This window comes from Aulostomus chinensis, chromosome 5, assembly GCF_037954235.1.
Source record: "Aulostomus chinensis isolate RoL2024-O1b breed Wild chromosome 5, RoL_Achi_v1.0, whole genome shotgun sequence".
In the NCBI taxonomy this organism is placed as follows: Eukaryota; Metazoa; Chordata; class Actinopteri; order Syngnathiformes; family Aulostomidae; genus Aulostomus; species Aulostomus chinensis.
Genome location: NC_141324.1, coordinates 17,444,155 through 17,469,261, shown reverse-complemented (window position 1 = coordinate 17,469,261; position 25,107 = coordinate 17,444,155). Strand labels below are relative to the sequence as shown.

Here is a 25,107-nt window from a genome sequence, read left to right as displayed (position 1 = left end):
CACACACACACACACACGCACACACACACACACACACACACACACACACACAAAAGCCCTCATTTTTACCCATCGCTGTTTGATTCTACCATTAATCATTCATGTCAAAAAAGAGGGAAGCTGGAAGTCCAAACGGTATTGATATTTCCAGCTTGACAAGGGAAGATTGAAAGTCGATGGCAATTAAGAGTTTCAATTGTTGTCAAATGCAGAGGAGTTTTATATGTGTGTGAGTGTTTTTGCAAATAAACAGGAAATAGACGTGAAGCATTGTGTGTAGCGGCAGAAGGTTAAGTGAGAATTCTTTGCATTTTTATAGGCTCTCCGGAAAGCGCTGTTTCAGCAAGAGCGAGGAGCGCAGAGCTGATCGAGACACTGCTTAGATCACAGGCCACAGATTCTCAACTTCAGCACTTTTATGATTGCTTCCACTCATATTCATATGAATGCATACAAGCTTGCACGCAGGCACACACACACGCGCACGCACACACACACACACACACACACACACACACACACACACAAACATATCCATATAAACACAGACATCCATAATCACTTTATCAGCCCTGGGCTGCCTGCGGTAGCATCAGTTGATTTGATGCCTGTAAATGTCACTTCTCTCTTATGCTGTTAAATCCCTCTGCATATAAAAGATTAATATCATGGTATAATTCTCAAATTCATTTGGATGACAGTATAATAGCTGCGGGAATTTAAAAAGAAAAAAAAAACACAGTAAGTCAAAGCTCTCAATTTATAAGTCAATCTGCTAAACCTGACCACATATTGTCAAAGATTTAGGTTAGAAATCACTGATAAAAGTGTCAAATATAAGTTTTCATTGCAGGATCTCAATGATTAAACTTTAGGGCCAGGCTGAGAAACTTGGACGAGTTCTAACAGCCTTCAACTTCCTCTTCTGGTGGATCTGAAACCCTGAATCTTTCACTCTCTCAATAAGGCAGGGGTAACTTTTGATGAACTTCTGCTCACTTCTGCACGACAAGCTGTCGTTATTCCCAGACAATCATTGATAAAATGCCTGCGGGATTGTTTTATTTCATTATTATGAGTGATGCATCTACAGCTTGCTGTAGTTAAGAGATCTGATTGAAGGTAAGACATAAACACAGTGATTCAGTCGTTCAGATCTCAGGACACACTGAGTGCCTACGTCTACCAAGGATGGAGATGTGATGATATTCATCCATCCATCCATCCATTTTCTTCCGCTTATTGCTGTTAAGGGTCGGGGGGCAGGAGCCTATCCCAGTGGCTATGGAGAGAGAGGCGTGGTTCACCTTGGACAGGTCACCAGTCCATCACAGGGCCAACACATAGAGACAGACAACCATTCACACTCACAGTCACACCTACAGTCAATTTAGAGTATCAATCAGCCTCGTCCTCTCTTGATGTCTTTGGACTGTGGAGGAAGCTGGAGTACCAGAGAGAACCCACACAGGAACAGGGAGAACATGGAGGCTCCACACAGAAAGATCCTGTGGTGGAGCCGGGACTTGAACCAGGAACCTTCTTGCTGTGAGGCGACAGTGCTGACCACTGCACCACCGTGCCGCCGATAATATTCATCTTGACAAAAATCGTTCTTCGAAATATTGCATCAACAAAGATTTTGATCAGAATATAACATGTCCAGAAATACAGTCATTGGCTTTGTTCTGCCTGTGGCCTTGAACAGTCAACAGATCTACGATTTAATCCTGATAACCTGTAATAGTCATTGTATTAATTCACAAAAACGAATTAAAGCAATTATAAAATACCAAATGATGACAGCTAGTTACTTTAGAATAACACAAAATGCACCGTGTGTGTGTGCGTGTGTCCTTGTACTTGCTACATAGTGAGGACTAGAACACATGTTCAATTCACAGAGTGAGGACATCCTCACAACTTCAGAGGGCCGTGTGAAGGTCAAGACTTGGTTTTAGGGTCAGGATTAGAATTAGGTCAAGGTTCGATTTAGGGTTGGGTATTTAGCTGAGCTGGTTTAGCATAAAGGAGCTAGAGAATGCATTATGTCAATGAAGGTCCTCACAAAGATAAAAGTACAAGCATACATTTGTATAAAGCTGCCTTTAATGAATGAAATATAATGTTATCAATTTTCCCCATTCATTTTTTTTTCTTTTACTATAAAACCTCTGTAATGTTGACTCATATAATTCTGGTAATTATGTACATTTTTTTGCCAAAAAAATCCCTTTTTATGCCCATTAGGACAAAAGTGAAACCAGTCCCGTCCAAATCGGGCATGCAGCTAGAAATGTCAGCCTCTCTGACATCAGCTCAAAACAGCTCTGACAAAATCAACAGCTCTAATCCCCGCTGAGCTCCAGGCCCACGGAGCATGCCAGGGATTAGCAGGTCCAGTTCACCATTTCTCCAAATTTCATTTTTATAAGGCAGCGTTTAGTTATGAAGATCATGAGAGAGGCATTTAAGGATCTCTGACCCCGTTTGTTTCATTTGTTCACGCTAAACATATTTTTCAGTGTGTGACGTCCCTTAAAAAAAAATGAAGCATGAGTTATGGTTTTTAGTTTTCAGACAGATTTTTATACACAGAAATTGATGGACTACTGTTTGAATGGTTTCTGTTACAATTTTTGTTGACTTACTTTTATTTCAATTAAAGAGAGATCATTTTAATGGTAATACAGTGAAGTAAAAGTTTTTCTTCCATCGTGATACTTGATAGAAAAGTGACACCCTGTTACTTTCAACAAGAACCACAAGTGGAACACAGCAACCAAGTGTCAGATTGTGCTTCATGATTACTTCCTGTTTGTCTTGCAACAGCTGACAGGTTATCCATCATTTCTTCTTTTTCTCCCTCCCGAAATATCTGACTTCCAGCTACACCGGCAGAGTGGTCGGAAACGGTCTGCACGCTCAGAGGCAAAATCCAGAGGTCAAAGTTCGCACCCCGAACCCTACACTGGCTGAGGTCAAAGAGAGGTTGGAAAGCTTCAACCAGGTAGGATGACTACGTTCACTGTGAGGCCACTTCATCACTAATAAAGTTCACTTTGATTGAGCACAAATGCTCCTCTGCTAAAGGGCTTCAAGAATAAAGTGTTTGACCTAAAGGGGGCAACTTAATCACTTGCTTGTTCATCCATTTGTCACACATAATATCTGCCTGAGCGCCCAGAGGGGTCACTGCAATTACTGTGCATGTCAAATGTTGCTACTGACTGGCCTCATTGTTTACTCCACTGATAACAAGGGGCTTAGCGGAGCAACCCATGCTAATCGCTCACATTTTTATTATTCTATTTTGTCCACTGTTAAAGGTGGCACTGCAGCATAAACTGTAGATGTTAGAAATGTATTTAGAGGTTGTACAATCCAGCGCGTGAACCTCTAAGTTCAACATCTTCACCCATAGGCGGTGCTTGAAGGTGCAATTTCAAGATATAACTACTGTTGCTATCCCGACCATTGTTGCTATTAAAGTTTAACTGAATTCAAGTCAGTCAAAAAATTAATGTAAAATCAATCAAATGCTTTAACTGTTGTTGCAAAACAGTTGATGGTATCTCTGCACAAAGTTGGAAAATGTTGCACTTTTTGTTGGTTGGTTTCACTGGCAATGTACTGATACAATGGAAAAATCCAACCCGTTTCATTAAGAGCATATAAAAAGCATCTGTGCACTTATTTCTACAGCACAAGTCGGGTTTTTCACTTGAAATGAACTGAGAACGAATATATTCTCAATGTTTTTTAATGTGGAACTACTATTATCGTAGCGAGTTATTACATATGACTCTGTTGGTTAAAATTGGAGGAGAGGTTGCATTATTTTTCCAACAAATCGCAATTTTTGCACCAAATCACCAATTTTGTCAGTTTTGCTAATTTTACCACAATAAACTTGAAAATTTAGTCATAGTCTCTAAGAAGCTGCCACAAAATCAAGCATTTTTGACTGCAACAATCACACACAAAAAGAAAACCCTGCAGGGACTCTGTAACAGGTCAAAGGTTATTAGTTAACCGAAGTACTAAGCACCCCACAATGTAAGTCTTCATTAACGAGTCGAGAATTTTCCTCACTCATCACAACACATGTTCAGAACTACTAAAATGTTCTTTGCCATTTCCTTCAGATCCAAAGACTTATTTGGAGCACAGACAGATATCAAAGTTAAATGAAAAGGATGAAAGGCCGACAGTGACAAAAAGGAAAAAAGTGAAAAACTGTGGAAAGAAAAAAGAAAAAAGAAAGATGAGAGGCGGGAGCAAAAGGTCAGGAATGAATGACAGATAGGCCGAGATGACACAAGCAGCTTCAAAGTGACACTGTTTGTCATGTAGATGGGGTTTAGAGCTGAAAAGAACCAAGAAGAAAAGGGCCATTTCACACAGTCCCTAGAGGCCATTGGAGGAGACAAACGGACCAGGATTTGGTTCCCCTCTGCCTGCCTGCCCTTTTGTTGCCCTGAAAATTATGCCCACAGATAGTACACCGGCTATCTCTCTCTTTCTCTCTGTCTCATCATCCTTCTTTCTGTCTCCTGTTTTTACCCTTTCACTGAGCTATTTTATTTCTCATTTCCCATTTAGCCCACCAAAGAACTCGCTCCGCTTGCCGTTTGTCTGATATGACTTTTGTTCTTTTTGTGAATGCACCTCTATTTGCCCTTACTCCACTCACTTTTTTTAATCCACATCTGCACTTTTTTTTTGAAACTTCACCTCCTCCTCCTCCTCCTCCTCCTTCTTCATCTTCACATCATTTCACGGCTCTTACATCTCGCGTACATACATACATACAGTGTCTCTCAGCCAGCCATCCACCTGCCTGACAGCTCAAGATCACTTCTGACAGACCACAACATTCCATTGTACATAGTTGTTGTCAAGTACCCAGTTGTCATGGTAACTATGCAGAGTTGGTTGGATGTCCTGTTGACATTTTTCAGGGTTGAAAAGACTACCTTGAATATAGACCAGGTGGCAGAGCTTTGTGTTTGTGCCAGATTAAAGAAAAAGAATCACAGATTGTTTAACTGCATAATGTGACAGGTTGTCCGGGACACGTCCACGCAGGCAGGAGTCGTCTAATCACGTGAATTCAGCTGTTCCGCAACACAATTCTCCAAAACGTTTGTTTCAAAACTGTCATTGTTTTATTTTTTTAATATTAACAGATACATTTTGACTCACTTTTGTAACTTTTTCACACTAATTTACATAGCATAAGATGTTTTCATCAGAATTGGACACTGCGTATTAACCAGCTGAACAGTCTAACACCATTTCCCCCTCAGCTGGTGTTCTGGAGCCCTAACAACGCGCTACTTCATGTTGTTACAGCAGCTCTGACCAAAGTCCTGGTTGAAATGGTCAATTTCAATTTTCAGCAAATTCTAATTTCTAATGGAATTGGATCAGTAACACCTCAGTGAATGTGTCCCAAGTGTCCGCAATAGTGAGACTGTTACCACAGAGGAGTAAATTCTTGTCAACCAGAGGAAATGGTTCATTTTGTTCTTCGCTGAAAATGAGCCTGGATGGACCAAAATGACAAAGACAAACGTCACAAACGTTTTTGTAAAGACAGGACGGTGAAGGACCACTTGGTGAATATGGAGACACAGAGTAAGACAAATAGTTTTTCAACTCTTATGAGAATCTGACAACTAGAAAATGACCTTGCTGTTTCATTTTGTCTTGAAGTCAAGCAGTTTCCTTATCCAAAGGGAATTTAACCTGATTAATACATCATACAGTCTCACAACTGTAAGCAGTATGTGAACTGGAACACCAGTCTAAATGATTATATAAGACCTGTAATAAAATGATTGCAGAAAAAAACAATATTTGGCCAAATTTTAATATGTTAAAACCTCATTTGTTAGAAATATTGACACTGATATTGTTGAAAAGATCAAGGCAGCATTTTATCATCATTTCAGAGGCAGTTAATTATGATGTGATAATGCTTATCCAAATTCTGATGCAAAGTTGCAAAACTTAGTTAACAGTTTCCCTCCACTACCCCCCCCCCCCGCCCCCCAACATGCGGGGTGTCAAACACTTTTCTGACAAATTGTGCTAATAAGGATATATTAACAAAGAATCTCTATTTGTAGGATTTTAAGATCTTCTACAATAAGTGACTCCATAAGTAATTTATGACTTTGGATTGACTGTTTTGCCAGTTGGCAGAAAGGGCAGCTAAAATAGTGTTGGTGTTATTGAACAGCAGGAAATGTTCACTGTCTGGCAGTCTCATACTGAGCATGTAACACCTGACAGTGGCACCTGTCCACCTTTCCCTGTAATACCACTCCAGACCTCTAGAGGCAGTAATGAGTCGCTGCAGCAACTCGCCTCCTCCTCCTCATAAATTCCGCAGCCGGACCAAAACCATACTGCCTGGAGATGAAGCTGACAGTGTGGATGATGCATATCATCGCCTTATAATGAGGGCAGACACCCCAGCGTCATCTAAATATGCTGCCCCCTATGGGTTTGGAGTGTGCATTACAATGATTTTCTAGTTATTAGAATTCTACTATCTTATTTATTTCCTTTTGTTTTCCATAGAATTTTTTTCATGGTCTGGCAACATGATGAAGTTTCTAAATATAGCCACTTGTTTCCAACAAGCCTCAAATGGAGTGGTGCAAAAGATTGAAAAAGTCTGACAAAGCACCTCCAAATTGTCACATTTACACTGAGCCTACTGCTTTCTAACATGTCAGCTTTGTTCATGTAAAACTACCATGAGGAGCGCCATGGGGGGGGGGGGGCAGGTTTCCAAGGAACACTCACAGAAGAGCAGCACAGAACTCACTTGTCTAGTTGATAATCTGCTGTTGAAATTTGAACTTGTGTCAATGTTCCGTTTCAACTGAATACATGTAACGTCACTTCTTTATCAAAACTAATTTCATAACTTTTGCACACATTAGCTCACACTCAGCAATCACATTTGTAATTAAGGAGATAGCCAGTTAGCTAATGCAGGAAACATAAAAATGAGCGATGAGGATAATTAGGAGACTATAAAATGGGAACGCTTATTAACTTTCCGGTGTTGCATCTCGAGTTCTACTCAGTGTTTCTGCGTCTCTTCCAAGATTCAGAGCTACACCAGAATTGAATGTGGTTGTTTTTGAAGCACCAGCCTGAGACAAGAATTCAGGGAAATAGTCTTTGTATTTTTTTTGCATAATTCAACAAGAAGAGACACTTCCCTGGAGTGTGGATAATCATGTCGACATTTCTACGATCATGTAGCTGACATTTCCTGGATGGACTAAATACTTTCTTTTAATCCCTCATTTTGTATGTGCTTGTTTTCTTGTACTTTTATATTTCACAAAGCTACTTAAACTTCCTAGAAAGTCACAGTAAAGCCGCTGATTAACGAATAGATTTTATACCAATCTTCAATTTACTGAAGACGTTCTGAGAGTTCGAAGTTCAAGTTTTGTATCAATACGAGATGTTCAGCCAACTCGATGTGTTTGCTTTCCTTCAGTCTTGGACTTTTCAGTTAAAAAAAATTTGAAAAAGGCGGAAGAATAGACCGATTTGAAATTGGATACACATTCCCTTCTATTTTACTAGAAAGGTATTGCAGGTATTTCAATGAATCTCTAATCTGAGCTTTTCCAAATTTGAATAACCTCCATTTCCGGGATTAGTGAGGTTAAGACGTGTGTATTTTTACCTACCAGAGAGTAGTTAGTCTGAGCACTGGGGCACTAAGAGGATTGGGAAATTGCTGCTGATGTATCACAGACTCTGACCCTTCATCTACCCGTGGCACTCTGCTCTTAAAGCACTCAGAGTTGAATACAAGATGAGTGTGTGGGAGAGTGTGTAAATGTGTGTGTTGGTAGATACAAAGGCATGTACAAGCACGAGTGGAGTGTATGTAGAATTCACATATGTACACACACACAAAGGTTTGCAAGGTGAAAAAGGGATGAGTTTCACATCTGCCTTGACAACATTGATGTAATAGCTGATTGTAACACACACACAGACACACATACACACAGACACACACTAACACACACATGTGGGACAAGCCTAATCTCTTGACCTCCTATAAAATGGACCATTAAGTATGTTGGCGTTCTGGTCCTCCTCTGTGTATTTTCTCTGACTTTCCTCTTCTTCGCTCACTTGCTCTCTGCCTGTTAATATTGCTAATGTAGACAATAAATGTTTCAAAGTGGATTTTTGATTCTCAGCCATCAGTCCAGCTGTTTTATGGGGATTCCTTTTACAATGCTCTATTTGTTTCCATGTGATCATTTGTCAATTTGTCAATATGCAGTTTTGGTTAATGTAAAGTTAGTCAGCGGCACCTCGCACAGCAAAAACACCCGGGCGATCGTTCTTAATGCTTCTTATTTTCCTCTTGACTGGTTTCTTGGAGACACACACACACATTCACACCGGCTCAACATTGGAAATGATGAAAGCCGTGGCGGGTGGACAATTGGAGAGTCTCCAGGATGAAAGGCCCCTGTACATAGGAGCGAGTTGTTTTTCTGATTGATGAGATTGACTACTGCTTAGCCGTGTGGTTTGGCCTGTGGCCCAGCCAGGTTCCACATCAGAGAGATCTGACTTGTGTTTAACAAACTCTCACCACATCCCATCTACACATTCAGTCAATCCTTGAATCTATCAGTTACTATGGGGATTTAGAGTTGCTCTGTAGTTGTGTCAGTCACGGTAGTTGCTATTCAGATGTAAACTCCTTAGTCGTATTAGAGTGAGCGGAGGAGGCCAGGGATGAAGCGAACGCTCAAGCCCAGTTACTTGTTCGTCACAGGGAGGGGACGGATTCTTTCCACTTGAAGAAGATGATTGAACTGGCCTTCACAGGAGCTCTGCTGCTGCTGCTGTAGCAACAATACGGCAATAAATCTGCCCGCTGCTTCTTGTTATCTTGGCAACCAAACTTGACAGACCCAGACTCAAACTGCAGAAAAAAAAGTTTGATGAGATTTTGATGCCAAGATCATAAAAGAAATCAAGCGACTGTTTCCACAGTGGGTTGATTTTCTCTCCTTGTCGGTTTAATGTTAGTTCAGGGATTCCTGTTTGTGTTTCTGACATAAAGCCATTAAAATCCCCCTCAGACATCAGATATGGTGCTCATGTCATTACACCATCGTCTAAAGGGAGGGTGTCTGCAAGAACGAGTAGGGCACCAAAGATCTTACTTTTTAGAAAATGAAAAAAAAAAATTGAACTGTTTACTTCAAGTAAAGTCAGATGAAGCATGGGACCGTCTCATTCTGGTGGAGGAGAAAAAGCAAACCAAAACAAATGGTTTTATTGTGTCTCTGTGAGCCATTTATAATCACCATGAGCTGTGCTAAGCTAGGATGCAGTGACCTTGCAAAAGAACACCGATGAAAGAAACTTGCTTATATATGTGTTGTACATATTTACAGCTGTTTAACAAAATAACCAAGCAGTCCTTCCAGACTGCACGATCCAAATCTTCAACAAAACTCGCCGTTTTCAGTGTGTAGGTTGATGCTAGCTAGCTAGCTAGCTAGCTGGCCTGGAATTTTGTTGTTGCTTTCCACAGTGAGGTTGAATTTGAAAATGGCAGCATGCAGAAAAGGGATAATTACCAAATGGGAATTTTGTTCTCCTAACGGGAAACTAAACTGCATCACTTTTTCCTTCTTCTGTGCCGTGTGGACCATTTAATTCAAGATGGAGGCAGGGTGGAGCTACAGGGATTAGCAGATATTTTAGGATTCAAGGGAAGGGAGTTAATACAGTAGTTCCCAAACTTTTTCAGGCGAGTCCCCGGTGTAATTGGATATATACTTGATAATAATAAAAAAACGTAGCTAAAACTACACTTAATTAACATTTTTATTAGGGGTGAAAATGAGCGAAACAAGTGCTTGTTAAATAATCCCATGCCACTGTGAAACGATTAATGAAAAAAGTAGAAGTGCTTCCTGAGAAGTAGATTTCATTAACTCACATTAAACTTTGGAAAAGTATAATGCTCAACTTAATTAACCCAGCACAACTCACATCAATATTCATATTCCACACGTTTCTATTGGTGTGCGCGCGTGTCAACAAATCTTCACACAGCAGGACTTTTGTTTTCAAGATTACAACTCTCAGTTCATTCTCAAGGTTCAAATATGTGTTTCAATAGAGGAATTATTAAAAAAAATTGTAAAACTTCCAAAATTACGAGGTGCAAGTGAATGCACCATGACTCGTTTGCAGTCTGGCCGAAGTTTCCAGTGTTGTGGAAGCACAACCTATGTAGTTATGAAGACTGTATCTCTCACTTTTATTGCAGCGGGGTGAGAGGGAGGGGCGGTGCAGGTGTGTCCACTCTACCGGCAGGGTAGCGACGGTCTGAAGCTGATCTCCTTTCTTTTGTGATTAAATACTTATTACTTCTCTGTTTTGGTTCAAACATTTACCCCCAGTTGAGAGATTTACTCACCACATTTAGCGGATGGTGGGAGGTAATCTCAGACCCTTTGGCAACCTTTGAGTTAATTCACTTCACCGGACAGACACTGGTAAAACGACCTGAGACATTTAAAAGTGACCAACAGCATGATGAGAACTAATACATCAAGAAAGGATAAGAGACTGTAATTAGAATGTGTGGAGCATATAGTGAGTGACCTGGTTAGAATTATGTAACTTCAAAGCTTTTTATTCTGCGTACTTCCAGTTTGAAGTGGAAAAGGTTTGTAGTTCATAGCTTGACAGCAGCAGCCTTCACTGCTTATTGACCCTCACATCTCACACCAGTGAATTTTCATCAGCCAGGTAGCTGTTGAAACACGCTCTCTTAAAACTGCTGATGTCCCTCAAACTGTCAAACCTTTGTTAGCAACGTATCCATTATTTGCTGACAGAAGCCAAAGTTTATTCTCTTGTTCATACATTACACACGCGCGCATGCACGCACACACACAGACACACACAGACACACACACACACACACACACACACACACACACACACACACACACAAAATGAGGCTTGGTGAGTACCTGACAGGGGTAGGGTGTGAGAGCACCGGTGCCACAGTGTGTTGCTGTGATTGACTCATGACGGTAACAAGAGTTCACGGCCAATAAACTGTCACTTACGGTTAGCAACAGAAGCGGCCTGTGCTAACTTGCAGTGCAGTGCGGGTGTGCTGTTGTCTAGGAACAGAGTTATTACAGAATTCTCGGAAAAATTGACTAATTTTGGAAATATATTCTAATTTGAGTTGTGAAAAAAGACGTTTTTGGTGGCGGCTGAGGAGATGATTTCTAAAATATAGAAAGAAAAATTTCCTGACTACATTTGTTCCAAGCAAATCTGTGTATGCCAGAAACATTTCTGCCTGGATACATTTTTCAAAAATTTTTTTAATCGATTCTGTAAATGCCATCAAATTAGACCAGTGAACGCATGACTGCTCTTCAGGCAATGATCCCTGCAGCATCGCGCATATTGCAATGTACTGTACATGCACACGAAAACATTAAGTGCACAGATGCACGCGCCCGCACACACACACACACACACACACACAGTGACCGTTCAGAGTATTCATATCCAATTCCCCGATGAGGACATTTCACATTATGCATCTCATAATCAGATTTTCTGTTTCCACATAGCTGGCGTCCGTAGCAGACTCCCGGAGGAGTCCAGGACATGCTCTTTCAGCTCTGACAGGGTTTTTCCAGCCTCCCTTGATTGGTTACTTTGGACAGTAAAGATTTTAACATGACGAGGACGCAGTCACATACGGGCAGGAATTCGGCTCCGGATGATCTCAAACTTGCCCCATCACCCTCTCACTCAAGAATGCCTTTGAAAGTTGGCAGGGTGAAAGAAGAGCTAGAAAACATTTAATGATGTGGGATTTTATTCAGAGTGTTTTGGGAATACCTGATTTGTCTTTGGATGCCAAGGTAATTTCAAGGCAAAGCTGTAGGCAAGAAGGTTGGCATCTTGTTTTTTGATCTCCTCCTCCCACCCTCATCCCCCCTCTCCTGCTTTCACAACTTCGTCAGCAAACAGCATTTCTGCCCAAACACCTTATATAATTTATTATTTTTATTATTATTTCTTGTCTTGTACCCTTTACTTTTGTTTTCACTCTTATTTTTCTCGGGGCCTGTGAAGTTGCAAATTGATTTCTCTCTGAAATTGCATCACTGTTCAGGGTTTTTTGTTTTTGTTTGGGTTTTTTTTGTTTCTTTTTAATATTATTTGATTGAGTGGCTTTAATATTAGGCTGAGCCAGAATCAAACCGATGACCTTTTTATTCCCAGACAGCTGCTTTACCCCCTGAGCTCATGATACCTTAATGTGAATTAAAATAAGTTCTCAGGAGGAATTTTGAGAATTTTTGCACTTCGTACTTGTACATGTTTGCTCAAAAAAAAAAAAATAATAAAGAGACTTTTTTTTTTTTTAGGTCAAATCCTGAAATTCTCCACACCACATCGACCATGACATTGAAAAAAAAAAACTAAAAAACTAAAATTGAACGTGTACTTTTACCATTTTTTTAGGTAAAACAGAGATGGGCTTGAAAACTACTCCCGCTTTAAAGCGCACGAAGAGTCCATCTCGCTTGAGGTCACTTTTTGGTCTAAGATGCAAAGTTGTTGCACGAAACGGCTGATTAGTTATGAATTTTATCATTTTAAAATGTTGACAGTTGCTGTTGCGTCATCACGGGTTTGATTCATCTTCATTTGTGGGAAAATGGATTTCCTAATTAGAAGAACCAGCATGAAAAACAAGAGCTGCCCGGACCTGAATAATGAAGCACTGCGAAGGAAGATGTCACAAAGCCGACACTTGTGACTTTTTTTCCATCTGTAACTTTAGCTTTTGCTATCGTTCACTGTTACACTAATCATGAATGCATCTCTAACATCATTACCACTTCACACACACACACTGTCATGCTCTGCTTTCATGTAAAACAAACAGCAATGTCCTCATTTTGAACAGTCCCTTGATGTCATGACTGTGTCTGCACTAAAGGAGATAGAAAAGTGAAATTAGAAAAAAAAAAAAAAAGGAAAAAAAAGGCAATTTCGAAAACAGCTTAAAACACTCATTGAAACCCAGAGCTAGTCTGCTGCAGCCGTCTATCAGAGAACAGATAGATGGAGAGAGAGAGAGAGAGAGGATTCACTGTGTATTATGCATTTAAAGTCTTTACTAACCGTTGGAATACTGCATATCTCTCATAAGTTAAGCTCCAAGTTCAAATTGGAAATGTGCGTCTTCACAATGCTGCTGGAACATCACAATTAACCTCCATGTGTGGTACTTTTAAATGACCGTGTTGGGTTTGAAACTCAAAGAGAATAAATTGGCTGTTATTTTCCAGTCCTGACATATTCAGAACAAACCAACAAACTACACTGGATAGGGGCCAAACGACAGTGGCGCTACTGCGGTTTCCACGGTGACGGCGCCTTAATTGATTCCCTAATTAACATCCTTTAAGGACAGCTGGGCCGAGCGGTATTGTGGTTAACTTCCCCTGAATGGCACAGTTATTAGCGTAATACCCCACTGGTTATCTCAATGGTCCTACTAAACAACATCCATTCTGTTCAGCCAAGTATTCGGGGACTATGCACGACATTTATTGAGTACCTTTATTTAAAAAGAATAATAATTATAAAACATGGCTGCTCTCCAGAACCAAGAAATCATCCACCATCACATCTGTCTTCATGCCGATTCAGCATATAGATGATTCATTTACATTTACTATTAAAGTCTGTGTCATTCTACATTTCCTGACATTATCCCCCCCCCCCCCTACACACACACACACACACATACAAAGTTCAACTTCTACCACAACATATCATACAGCAGCTTGTCGCATTGCAGCTTCAGAGCTGCACACACAAAACAGGACACACAACAAGGCCAGTCAACAGGTTGTAATGTTTGTACATCCTATAACCGTAAACCATAACTAGTACGTGTGTGTTTGTGTGTGTGTGTGTGTTTGTGTGTGTTACTGCTCACATTTCTTTGTCATCTTTTTGTACCTCCCTGTAAATCTACGAAAAGGAAACATGCAGCTTTACTTTTGCAGGAAGCATACATTTCCCCGTGCTTCGTCCGAAGGATCCTGTTGAGTTTCATTAAAACAGCCTTAGAATTTTCATTGCGTTTTTTTTTTCCTTTTCTCTTTTTTTTGCTCTTTCTTTCACAGTTGAGCTGCTGTGGACTGAACATGAGCTTAGTTTTTGTGAGGGCTCTATAGTGAGGACTTTAGCTCTATAATTATCTTCAGCAGCTTTCTTTCTTAAAAGGTCTGGACTAACATATCTTATAGGATCGTCGTGCATTTTTGTTCAAATATTGCTTGTTCTCATCTTTAACAGAAAACAAGTGACAGTTGATTCCGAATATCAACGAACTTCCCTCTCTTGCAAATATAAGCATGTCAACGTGATCATGTTAGCATGCTGATGTCACAGCTGGGTGAAGTCACAGAACGCTGACGTTACTCAGTTTCTGATGGCGTTGTCTTTCAGGTACAGACGAACTGCAGGACTAGTGATTCTGTAGCGTGAACTGGTGTGTAATACACTTCTGTGTTTCTGTGTTTGTGGTCCAGGAGACCCAGGAGACGTTTCCAAAACTAGGCCAGTTGGATCCCTGGGAGGAGCTGGGCAGCGGAGAAACAGAGGAGGGCAGCACCACGGAATGCGACGATGAAGATGGATGTCAAGCCTCAGGAGACGGTCCAGAAAAGACTTGTAAGTAACCCATCCCCCTTCACTCCTCTAGGCCTCACACCTTTCACCTGTCATGTGACGCTCACGCCAGTCGGCTTTCGGATGATTAATACCCATTTATTTTTTCATGCTCAATCAGCCTTAAAATGTTTTCTCAGTCACATTTCACCAACGTGGCAGGAGAAACATATGTTCCCACACATGCTCTCCCGGTCCGTTAACTTCAGCTCTTAACAACAAGCCTTTCGTTGGCACATGCTGACAGGGAGGTGTTGGGACACGCTGGCTTTGAAAATGATTTGATCTCCTGCAGAAACTTCACACAAATTATCCCTAATTATATATATTCCACACAGACAATAGACTCTAGTTTGAAGAATCTCATCTTACTAGAATAAAGGATTAGTCCACGTATCCCTGCGCAACATCAGCAGGTACCAGGTTGGGTTTTTTGATTATGTTTCTGGTAAATAGGTCACGACAAGTATTACAGTCCAAGCGAGCAAACTCACAAAAAAAGACTGTCGTGTTGTTGCGACCCAACACGGTAATCACCGCATCCAATTTCATATTTGACATGGAATTTTTGTTGCATTCTTCATTTGTTTTCCTTAATTTCCGGTTGACTTTCCGCTCTCTGTGATCAAAAGGAAGGGGGAAAAAAGATATCCTCAAAATAGCAATGAGAGGAATTCATTGCTCTTTTCACATGCCGACAAGAGGAGCTGAGTAGGAAAATCTTTTTTTTGTCAAATTCTTTTGTGAAAAATAGTTTTGCCTGCAGATTTTTAAAATTAGTGACACATTGTAGTTTTTTTTTTTTTTTTTTTAACTGAATGCAATCAAGCTACAACAAAGATATGAAGCAGGCAAATCGTCATGGTTCTCAGATCCTCTCTGTACTTCTATACTGAAGATCCTCCTCTCCGATACGGGACGGGAATTGACGGAGGAGGTTGAAAAACGCGGATGCCCAAGATTCCTTTACAACTTCAATTTAAGGAATAAATCTATCAACGAGTCACCAGAAACACAGCTCCTGTATCCAGACCACCAGTCTGGATACAGGAGCTGAAAAGCTGCTGGACTTCAGATACATTTTAGGTATCGTAAACCATCAAATTGAGGTGAATGCATCATGAAAATCTGCCAAAATGTGGTAAAAAAAAGTAATAACTTTGTAATTTTAAACAGATGACATTGCTGAGATATCAGTATTGCTAAAAAAGAGACACATTGAAATAATATTAAACTAAGGTCATTGTAATTCTGACATGTGTAGGTTTCTTTGCTCGCTTGTACTTCCATATTGCTGGTGATTCACAAGGCATTCTGGGAAAATTCTCCTACTCCTTAGTTTGAAGAGGTCATCTTAAATATGGAGCAGTAGCACTTGGCCCTTTATCCCAAGGAGTATCGTGACACCTCTAGACAAGAATGGGCATCACAGAGGGGTACCGCTTAGTGGTATCGCCCACGGTTGAAGTGAGAACGGGACCTAAAAGTGGTTGCGTCTTTGCATCATTAGGATGTTTTGCCATCTAGTGTTTTGCCTGTGGGCTGTTTCCTCAGATGCTGTACACTCAAAAGGCTTTAAAGGCTATCAAATCAATTGGTTGTATTCCCACTCCCTACTGGGAGGGTTCCCAGTTTTACACACAACTGCGTTTGGATATCAGTCAGACTTTGATTGGGTGTCGCTCAGCTCAGTATCAAAGGATATGACTGACTGTTTAGGGAGCAGGCTGGAGGTTTGATATTGCAGCTAATCTTTGCATCCTCATAACTAGCTTTTATGACAGTTTTCCCTTTTTCACATTTAAATGCAAATATCAAAGTTTTGACTTTACTCGGGAACATATCACAATCGTTTTACTTCCAGGGCCGATCAGAAGCTGCACTGTCTCTGCACTGGCACACAAACAGACGACAACAGCTAATCATTAGCTTTCAGTGCAATTTAAAAGTACTTCAGATGATAGCAAGAAGAGCATCAACACCACAATTCAGCTAATACTCAAATCAATAGCCATTACATCCCCAGTAAGACACTTCCCTGGATAGATCCTCCTTGTTGCAATGTGGATGAAAAAAAACGCAAGCCAGTCTTAGAGCTCTGACAGCAGCACCAGTAACCCGGCAGCAGTGGATAATCAATCAGAAACACTGTCGGATTGATTTTGATTTATTTTTTTATTTATTTTTTGGGACTCACATCTACAGCGTGTGGTATTTTGGCGCATAGCACGGAACATGTAGGGAGTGTCGCTGAAGTGAAGAAGCACAAAGACAGGTGTTCCTATTTTTGTGTGCAGCGAGTGGGCGTCCTCTCAAAATAGAGTTTGTATCGTCACTCTTGATTTTCCACTTTCAATCACCAGCAAACAATGTGCCCTTACAAAAAAAATTAGTGCAAATGAAAAATGAATGTGAATAACATATCTTTCAATTGTTGCGCGGATTTACTTACTCATTATTTGGGTTTTAAATCTACTCTTTGTTTTTCTAACATTTGGTTTTTTTGGAACTCATAACTGTTTTGTTGGTATCTTTTTCACCTTTGAATGGCATTTTATTCCTGTTACTGTTGTGTGTAGGGAGACGAGCAAAGTAAGATCCTTATATGTTATTCATTCCAAGTGTGATGCGTTCAATGATTGGATGAAAAGACAGGTTCGCACACGCTCTGAATACATTGCACGTCATATAACCCATTTGTGTGTGGAGCCAACATGGGTGCGCATCCCCAATCTGCAAAAGTAGCATATGTGCACAGAAAACTCTTCTGTGTGTGTTTTTACAAAAGGGCCCGCAACGTCAAATCGCTGAGGTAAAAGCCAATCGTCGTGGCAGCTATCAATTCTAACGCATTTTTTGTCGGGTTACTTTATTCACACACTCCTCCCTTCTGCTCGGAGGCAAACTCTTTTGGGGATAATAGTGGTCAAGATACTTTGCTTTCCATTGGTCAGTGAATTAGTCTGCTCTTGCTCTCGTGTGTAGTCTCTGACCGAGCTCCCGACGTCCGTGTTAAAAGGGGGCACGACTGCCCACTGTTCTGGTAAAAGAGACTTCATTAGCAAAGTAATGAGCAGCGCTAATCTGTGAAGAACAGACTCGCTGTCTCTATTATCACTCAGATGTGATGGAACTACAGCAAGTCTTCACTGAGGAGATGAGGAGGTGGCGACGAACGGGAGGAAGACGAGTTCAGACAAAGATGTTTATAGATCCGGGCCTCAGTGGCAAGTTTTTGTTGGCAACCACATGAAAGTTTTATTTCTAAAGTTTTACAGGAATTTATAAATGTTATAATCATCCAGTTAAAATGAATCTGCTGACAAGTATTGGAATATAATTCATAAATTCCACTTTACTCTCCATTTCTATAAAAAGCACAGTCTGATTGCATGATGTCATGCCCGCTTGATCTCGGTTCAGATCCCACTCTTGCCGGGGGACATGTTAGTGTACTGTGCCAACCAAACGGGGCCTGGTCATGTACGAACTGCCATGACTATAAGCCATGAAGAGTCAAATAAATCAGTGACTCTTCAATGAACCATATCTTTCCTCTCCCCTGGAGCTATATGAGGGCCTCTTTCTGTGGTACATTCTGTGGCGTGACTATAGCTTATTAACTGTATCGGCCAGGGAACACTTAGGGGTTGCTCCCTCCAAAGAAGCTATTCATTTGTAGCGTTCTCATTAACATATTAATCTTTAAAAGACCCACACTGGCATTGGACCACTATCTTTCCATTTAGAAGACAGAGGAGACTCAAAGTCTGTACATCAAAAAAGTAAAAGGCTACTTTTCTCAGAACGCAGAGGTGTCTGGCAAAGCCTGGTGCGAAGCTGTACAACCACAAATGTTATGGGAACTGAACGTTTTCTTCACAGCGGCAACAAAACAAAGCATTTCAGTGACTTCTGTATTTGACTGCAGTGCGGCGTTTGTGCTGATGTTGAGGTACATGCCTAGCAAAAGGTGTGAGAAAGTCATTAAAACTAAAAAGAAGTCGGAAGTGAAGAAAGCAGCGAATGCACGGATAAACACATCTTGTGATTGGGCTGGAGGGATGTACTGAAAAATAACGTGTGGAAGTACAATTCTCTTTTGGTAACAAACACCATCTGTCAGGTGGTGAGCTCATCAAGAAAGTGAGGACACCCCCGGCATGCTCTGTCTCTCTCTCTCTCTCTCTCTCTCTCTCTCTCTCTCTCTCTCATACACACACACACACACACGCTGCAATTTAGTGATGAAAGCTGTAGCATGAACCCATTGGTAGTAATTGTTGTGCGATGCTTTACTGTGGTACACCATAATTATCTAAAGATGAAACAAGATGATAGGTGTGCTTCTTTTATCGTCCAACAGAAGGACCGATAACTTCTCTCCGTCTCCTGGTATATCCGGAAACAGCTGGCTCTTTCCTCTGCACTTTAGTTGAAATCCAGAACTGATAGTTTGATTTAACAAACAAACAAAATGCTGTCCTATTGGGGACAGTCACTGTCATAGTGAAGTTGGGCCGAAGTCCAACTTTTGCCTCAACTTAAACCCAACTCGAAGCTTCTCAGAAAGTGCCCTCATGCTGCAAATCATCCCTATGAGGATGATTTAAACTCAAACTCTGTACAAACACAGCAGCAGAATGTCAGTAAATGAATATGTTAGGCATGACAACAATTTGTTAAAAACTAAAACAAAAACAAAAGCAAATCACAGCCGAAAGAAACCCTTTGTTTTAGGCGTCAAACTTGTCGGACGCTACATTTTGCTCCGAAGGAAGCAATCAGTGTCCGTCCACACCGAGGACTATGACTATGTGAGCATCATGGATGATAGAGTGATGCTGGGAAAGAAGCCCATCTGTGTTGCCGGTAATTAGCAGCCTGATATAGATAAAGACCAGCAGGGCCTCTTTGCTTTTTTATCTTTGTTACTTTAATTATTGTTGCTGTTGTTTTTAACCATAAACATCAACCGAATGATGGAGCCCAGAAGCGTTCCTCTACCACCACTCAGTGTGACAGCTTTGGGGTGAAGAGGAGGATGAGAAAGCATCAGGAGTGAGTTCCTGTAGCTATTTGGGTTGACTTTTGATCAGCCATCAATTTTGGAAACCATATATCTATAATTATGGTGACAGCAATCGACGGGTTCTTAGTTCCCGCAAGTAAAGAGGACTGCAAGTGTTCAGAGTTGTGTGAATAAAGTAAAACAAGGCCACACGCAAAGTCATGGAGAGGCGAGTCCGTGTGGCACAAGAAGGCCCCAATCAGCAGGTTTTAAATTTAAGGCTGAAGGGCACCACAGGGAAATCTGTGCTCCCTATCCATCAATGCCCACTGATCCTTGTGTGTCCTCCACTTTCTCCCTCACATACACACATTACAGGTATTTGCTCCTTTTCCACTGCGTATTTTTGCTATCCACACAACTATATTAAACATTGTGTGTGTTTGTGTGTGTGTGTGTGTGTGTGTGTGTGTGTGTGTGTGTGTGTGTGTGTGTGTGTGTAAATTTGGATCTGACTTCATTTCTCCTAATACATTTTCTCGTGTTCCTGTTTGTACCTCAGTGTTTAAGGCGCTTTTCCCCAAAAGCCTGTAAGGCCATGAAGGTGTGCCGCAGCTGTTCACCCTGGCAGAGTTAGCAAATTCCTAATGTGAAGGTCTACTTGGGCAGGATATGGTCAACCTATACCCGTGTTAGCAGGATTACACTGGATCGGCCCCAAGCCCACTACAGCTCTGCAGTGTGATGTTGCCCTGGAACCAGCACGCACTTGCCTTTCATGTTTGAAAACTGACAAGAGAGGACAGAAGAGAAGAGATTAAGGGAGAAGTGATGCAAGTCAGGGTCTGGGAGAGGACATTAGGTCACAGGAAGAGGTAAAAAAGGGCCAAGAAAACAGAGCTGGAGCTGGAGGTATTAGAAGTGCAGATGCATGAAAACATGGTTCAGATGAGAATAAATGATTAAGGACTGAGAATCCGAAAAGATTGTTTGAGAGAGAGAGAGAGAGAGAGAGAGAGAGAGAGAGAGTGGCGAGAGCAGGATTCGGAGTCTGGGTGGATTATTTGGTGCATGTATGCTCTGCCAGGCTGGGTAGAACCAATCTACCCCTCAATCTTCCTATTCTAGGTCTTGGACTGAGCCAAGCCCCTTGGGAGTGGCGTGCATAGAGGCCGGCTGGCCAGCAGATGTAGTGGCTGTGTCCCGATGCGGATATTACCAGTATGACTGCCATTTCCCCTAGCCTTTCATCTGAAGCTCAAGGGGCTGAATGTGAACTCCGCAGGGCAGAGCAGAATTGAAGATGGAACAAGAGGATAGACGAGAGCTTTGGTTGGGCAGGAAGAGGGTCTGGTTTGAGGGCGCATTTGTGAGGAGAGATCCAGCGTTTTACTCAGATATGCAGAGCCATTTCTCTCTGAACAACTTCACATTCCTTTTTCAATATGAATCATGTTCATTCCCTGTTGCTTATTAAATTAATAAAGGGAAATGTGCCTTTTAAACTAAAATATATCAGTGATAATCCTTCACATCGGAGGAGCGTAAAAGTGTTCAGTAGTTATAAAAATCACTTTATGTCAAATGGTCACATGTAAAAACACATGACCATATGTAAAACATGTGGAGCACGTGGGTAAACATTTCACCACATGTAGAATATCACAAATATTGCATATTTTCCAGGTTTAACCAGAACGTTTTCACCAAATGCAGTAATGGGAATACAAAGCCTCAACAGTTTTGATACTCAACATAACTGCATGTGGAATCTGTATAAAGATACACACCACAAAACGTCACGAGGAGGAATTGGTTCATGAAGGAAATTACATGGCACACAGCTGGTTTAGGCTGAGGTCCTGTCTTGTTTTGTTTTTATTTTTTTTTTACAATTGACTATAAATTTCACAGTGACATTCATATTTTTCGTACAATTCATTTTTATTTTTGAATTCGGAATATTTCTTGACAGTCCAAGCTGTCCTCCAAGTAGTTCGGGTGATCACCAGCGTCCGTTTTTGTTAGCAGGATCACTTTAAAAAAAAAAAAAAAAAATCCAGAAAAGAATGGACTGTGTTGAAATTTGTTAAGATGAGGAACAAGACTTTGGAACTGATCTGAATCCAGATCTGATGACGTTATATCACTGTGGAGGAGTTTGGTTCTCTCCAAGTGCTTCCTGTTTTATTGCCTATGCCATTTGTTATTGGGATTATGCTAAAACTACCATACTCCCCTCTTTTAAAAATTGCAAAATACAGATTCTTTCGTTTTTAGCTTGACTTGGACAGTTATGCGATGTACAGACTTCCCTTGCAGTTTTTTAGTTTACTCACCACTTCTCTTGCCCTTGTTTGTGAGTACCTGCCTCGACCTGATGAGCGACACCTTTTTCCTACTCTCTTTACATACAGGGTGTAGTTTGTGTTTCCCTGTCCTTGACCAGTTTGTTCCTAACCCGTGCACACTTACGTCTCTGTTTTGCCTCTGTTCGGGTCTCTTGGGGCTTTTGCACCTCCAGCCTGTCTTATTTTTCCATCGGATCCTGTTAATGTTCTCCATGACGTGTGCTTTACACAATAAATGCAACTGACACTGATCGCATGTAGGTTTTCTACAACAGTATTTAAAATCAACTGTCTCCACGTCATTGGTGTTGCATTGCCTTTTAGATGTCTCCTTTTTTTCCTCATAACTTGGCATATTCTACCGTGTGGTTTTATGGCAGAATTTTAGCTGGAAGGGCTCCCCGTGCACGGTCATCAAAGGATAATGGTTCTCATTAGCAAGCATCATCATTTCCTTTCGAAGCAGCATCAGTACAGCCTTTATGATTGAGGCCTCTGCAGTACACCTTCGGGACTTTGGTTTGGAAACACCAAGAATCTCTGGTGTGGCAACAGGTTATAAACCAGAGGAAGTGATGAGAGTTCTACCTGGAAAATCAGTGAAAATAATATATAGGAAGTCGCATTTTTCTACGGTTGCTAAGAAGTTTATTAGCAGTGAAACGAGGAATGCTAGTTAACCGAGAGCTCTGATACTGAATCCACATAAAAGTCTTTACTACAGAACCGCAGAGGGAGCACTTAATGCACAAATATAGTATAACAAGAAACCTTTTACACGTGTGTACATTTCCAAGCAGTAAATGACATTTTAACGACAGTTAAGGTGTCTAGAGAAATGACTCATATTTCATCGTGTGCATGACAACCCTCCACCCTGCCCCCTGTTAGGCTAAGCTCTTGGGTTTTTACTAAATCGCAGCTTAATCAATGCTCGTTTCAGGCACGGATACATTTTGTAGTTTGCTTCACACACTGAAAGAAAGACCTACAGCTGAGACATATTTGTGTTGGCCCTAGTTTATTTGGCCTGCTTTATTATTGCCCGTACCCAGGATTGTCTGCTGGGGGTTGGGATTTGGGCGGTACTGCATGAGTGACCCCCTTGACTCGCTCGCCTTTGCCTGGAGCCCATCCCTAGCTACACAGAAACACACATTCCTGCTGTAACACGGCACTGAACAAATAAAGGTAGACATTCCACTGTTATTGAAAAATACAGTAGATGGATAATCAGGGATGAGTCTGATCCTCTTTTGTCTCAGCTCAGCTTGGTATGCAGGTGGAAATACAGTACAGACGAGCCAAGAGGGAAGAAGGGGAGAAAGCTTAGCTCCTATGCCACAAAGACTTTTGTTTTAAAGTAAAAGTGTATGCTTCAGATAGTAGTACATTAGCCTTGCATGAGTTGTCAGATAATGGAAGCTGGTAGCAATGAGCCAACTTTTGAATTGACTAGCTGCAGTGAGACCATGGCAAACTTCTTTACGTGTATGCATCAAAGGAAAGTGCATGCAAGACAAGCCACTTCATTAGAAGGCCCATCCTATTGACCAGTGGGTAAAGCGACAAAGCCTTTCTTCCTTATCCATAATTGATGGGGCAATTAGAGCTGGTCCTGGGGCACGCTGTCAGGCCGGAGGGCTGGGAGGGGGGCTGACTTCTCACTGTCTTAACTGATTGTAGATCAGATATTGGAAGGGCCACCGACAGCACATTTCTTAGTAATTTGATTCTAAAACTGCAGTCAGTTACGTAACCAAGAGTTTACATCAAAGTATTTGACTCGCCCCCACAAAATCAAACATTTATAACATCACAGCGCCACTTTTTTTTCCCCTTCTAACCCACACGATTTATAAAAACACTTTGAAGATGAAAAGGCAAGTATCTTAGATCTGTTTAATTCAGGGGAGGTTTGTCACATAGAGCAAAAACAAGGCTGCATCCATTTCTCTGCATCTTACTTGTGTGGGCACTGCCGCTGCTACTCAGTGTCTCTGAGTGAGTTTATATCCATATCCTTCACGCTTGTCAGTGTACAAGGACAATGAGACACCTGCCAAAGCACCAAAGCATATGGTGTTTGAATGCATGCAGGTGTGTAGTGTGAGGTGTGTAGTTTGAAGTGTGTGTGAGTGTGCAGTGATACCAGTCAAATTTGCTGTGGACGGAAATGTGGCACCTATATGAGATTGGAGGATAAGCAGAGTTGTGCTGGACCTTCTCTCTGGCTCAAAAGCTGTTTTCCTTCGCAATTCCCCTCCATCTTGGGAATCTGTCACATTGACTGGTGGAGGTCACTGTCCTTCCAGGGCCCCTTTGCCTATTTGTTTCCGTATGTGTTTATATATGTGTGCGTGTGTGTGTGTGTGTGTGTGTGTGTGTGTGTGTGTATAAGGGAGTAAATCTTAATCCTGCCAAAGAGTTTAATAGTCTGGTACAGCCAGGAATTGCTCTGAGCAAATTCTTTTGCACTGACCCCTCCTCTGGTGTTGCCATGCTGCTGTGCCAGTTGCTAGGATAGCTGTATGCTCACATGTGTACCCCATTTGTGCCCCCGTATTTCTGCCCCTTTCACCCCTTGAGTGGCCTACCAGAGCCCCTCTACCAGTGCCTGGATTCCCTATACAGGTTGCCTGTGAACCAGAGGAACAGTTCCCAGAGAAGTGAATTTGTTTGTGCGTATGCCAAATCGGTGTGTTACTTTGAAAACAAAATAGGGAGATTAGTTTGAAGGGATGAGGAGCCCCTGGCTGACATGGCACCACATAAAGAGTCACAGACAAAAACAGCAGAGATGGATGGCCAGTAATGAACTGTGTGAATGCACCCTCTTCTGGTTTCCACCCTCAAACATTTCCCTCATTCGTGTCGTGTATGTGAAAGGGAATTAGGAAATGTAAGCTTGGGAAGGTAAACGTC

The 25,107-nt window shown here is 41.4% G+C and overlaps 1 protein-coding gene across 2 annotated transcripts in view; it reads left to right on the top strand.

Moving 5' to 3' along the window:
• gpc5c (glypican 5c) overlaps positions 1-25,107 on the top strand; it is a 103,365-nt gene that overhangs the window by 67,980 nt on the left and 10,278 nt on the right. For both annotated transcript variants that reach the window (XM_086203577.1, XM_086203576.1), the window contains 2 exons: positions 2,890-3,010; positions 14,682-14,823. In XM_086203577.1, the coding sequence (XP_086059703.1) occupies positions 2,890-3,010; positions 14,682-14,823 (263 nt within the window). The remainder of the gene's footprint in view (positions 1-2,889; positions 3,011-14,681; positions 14,824-25,107) is intronic.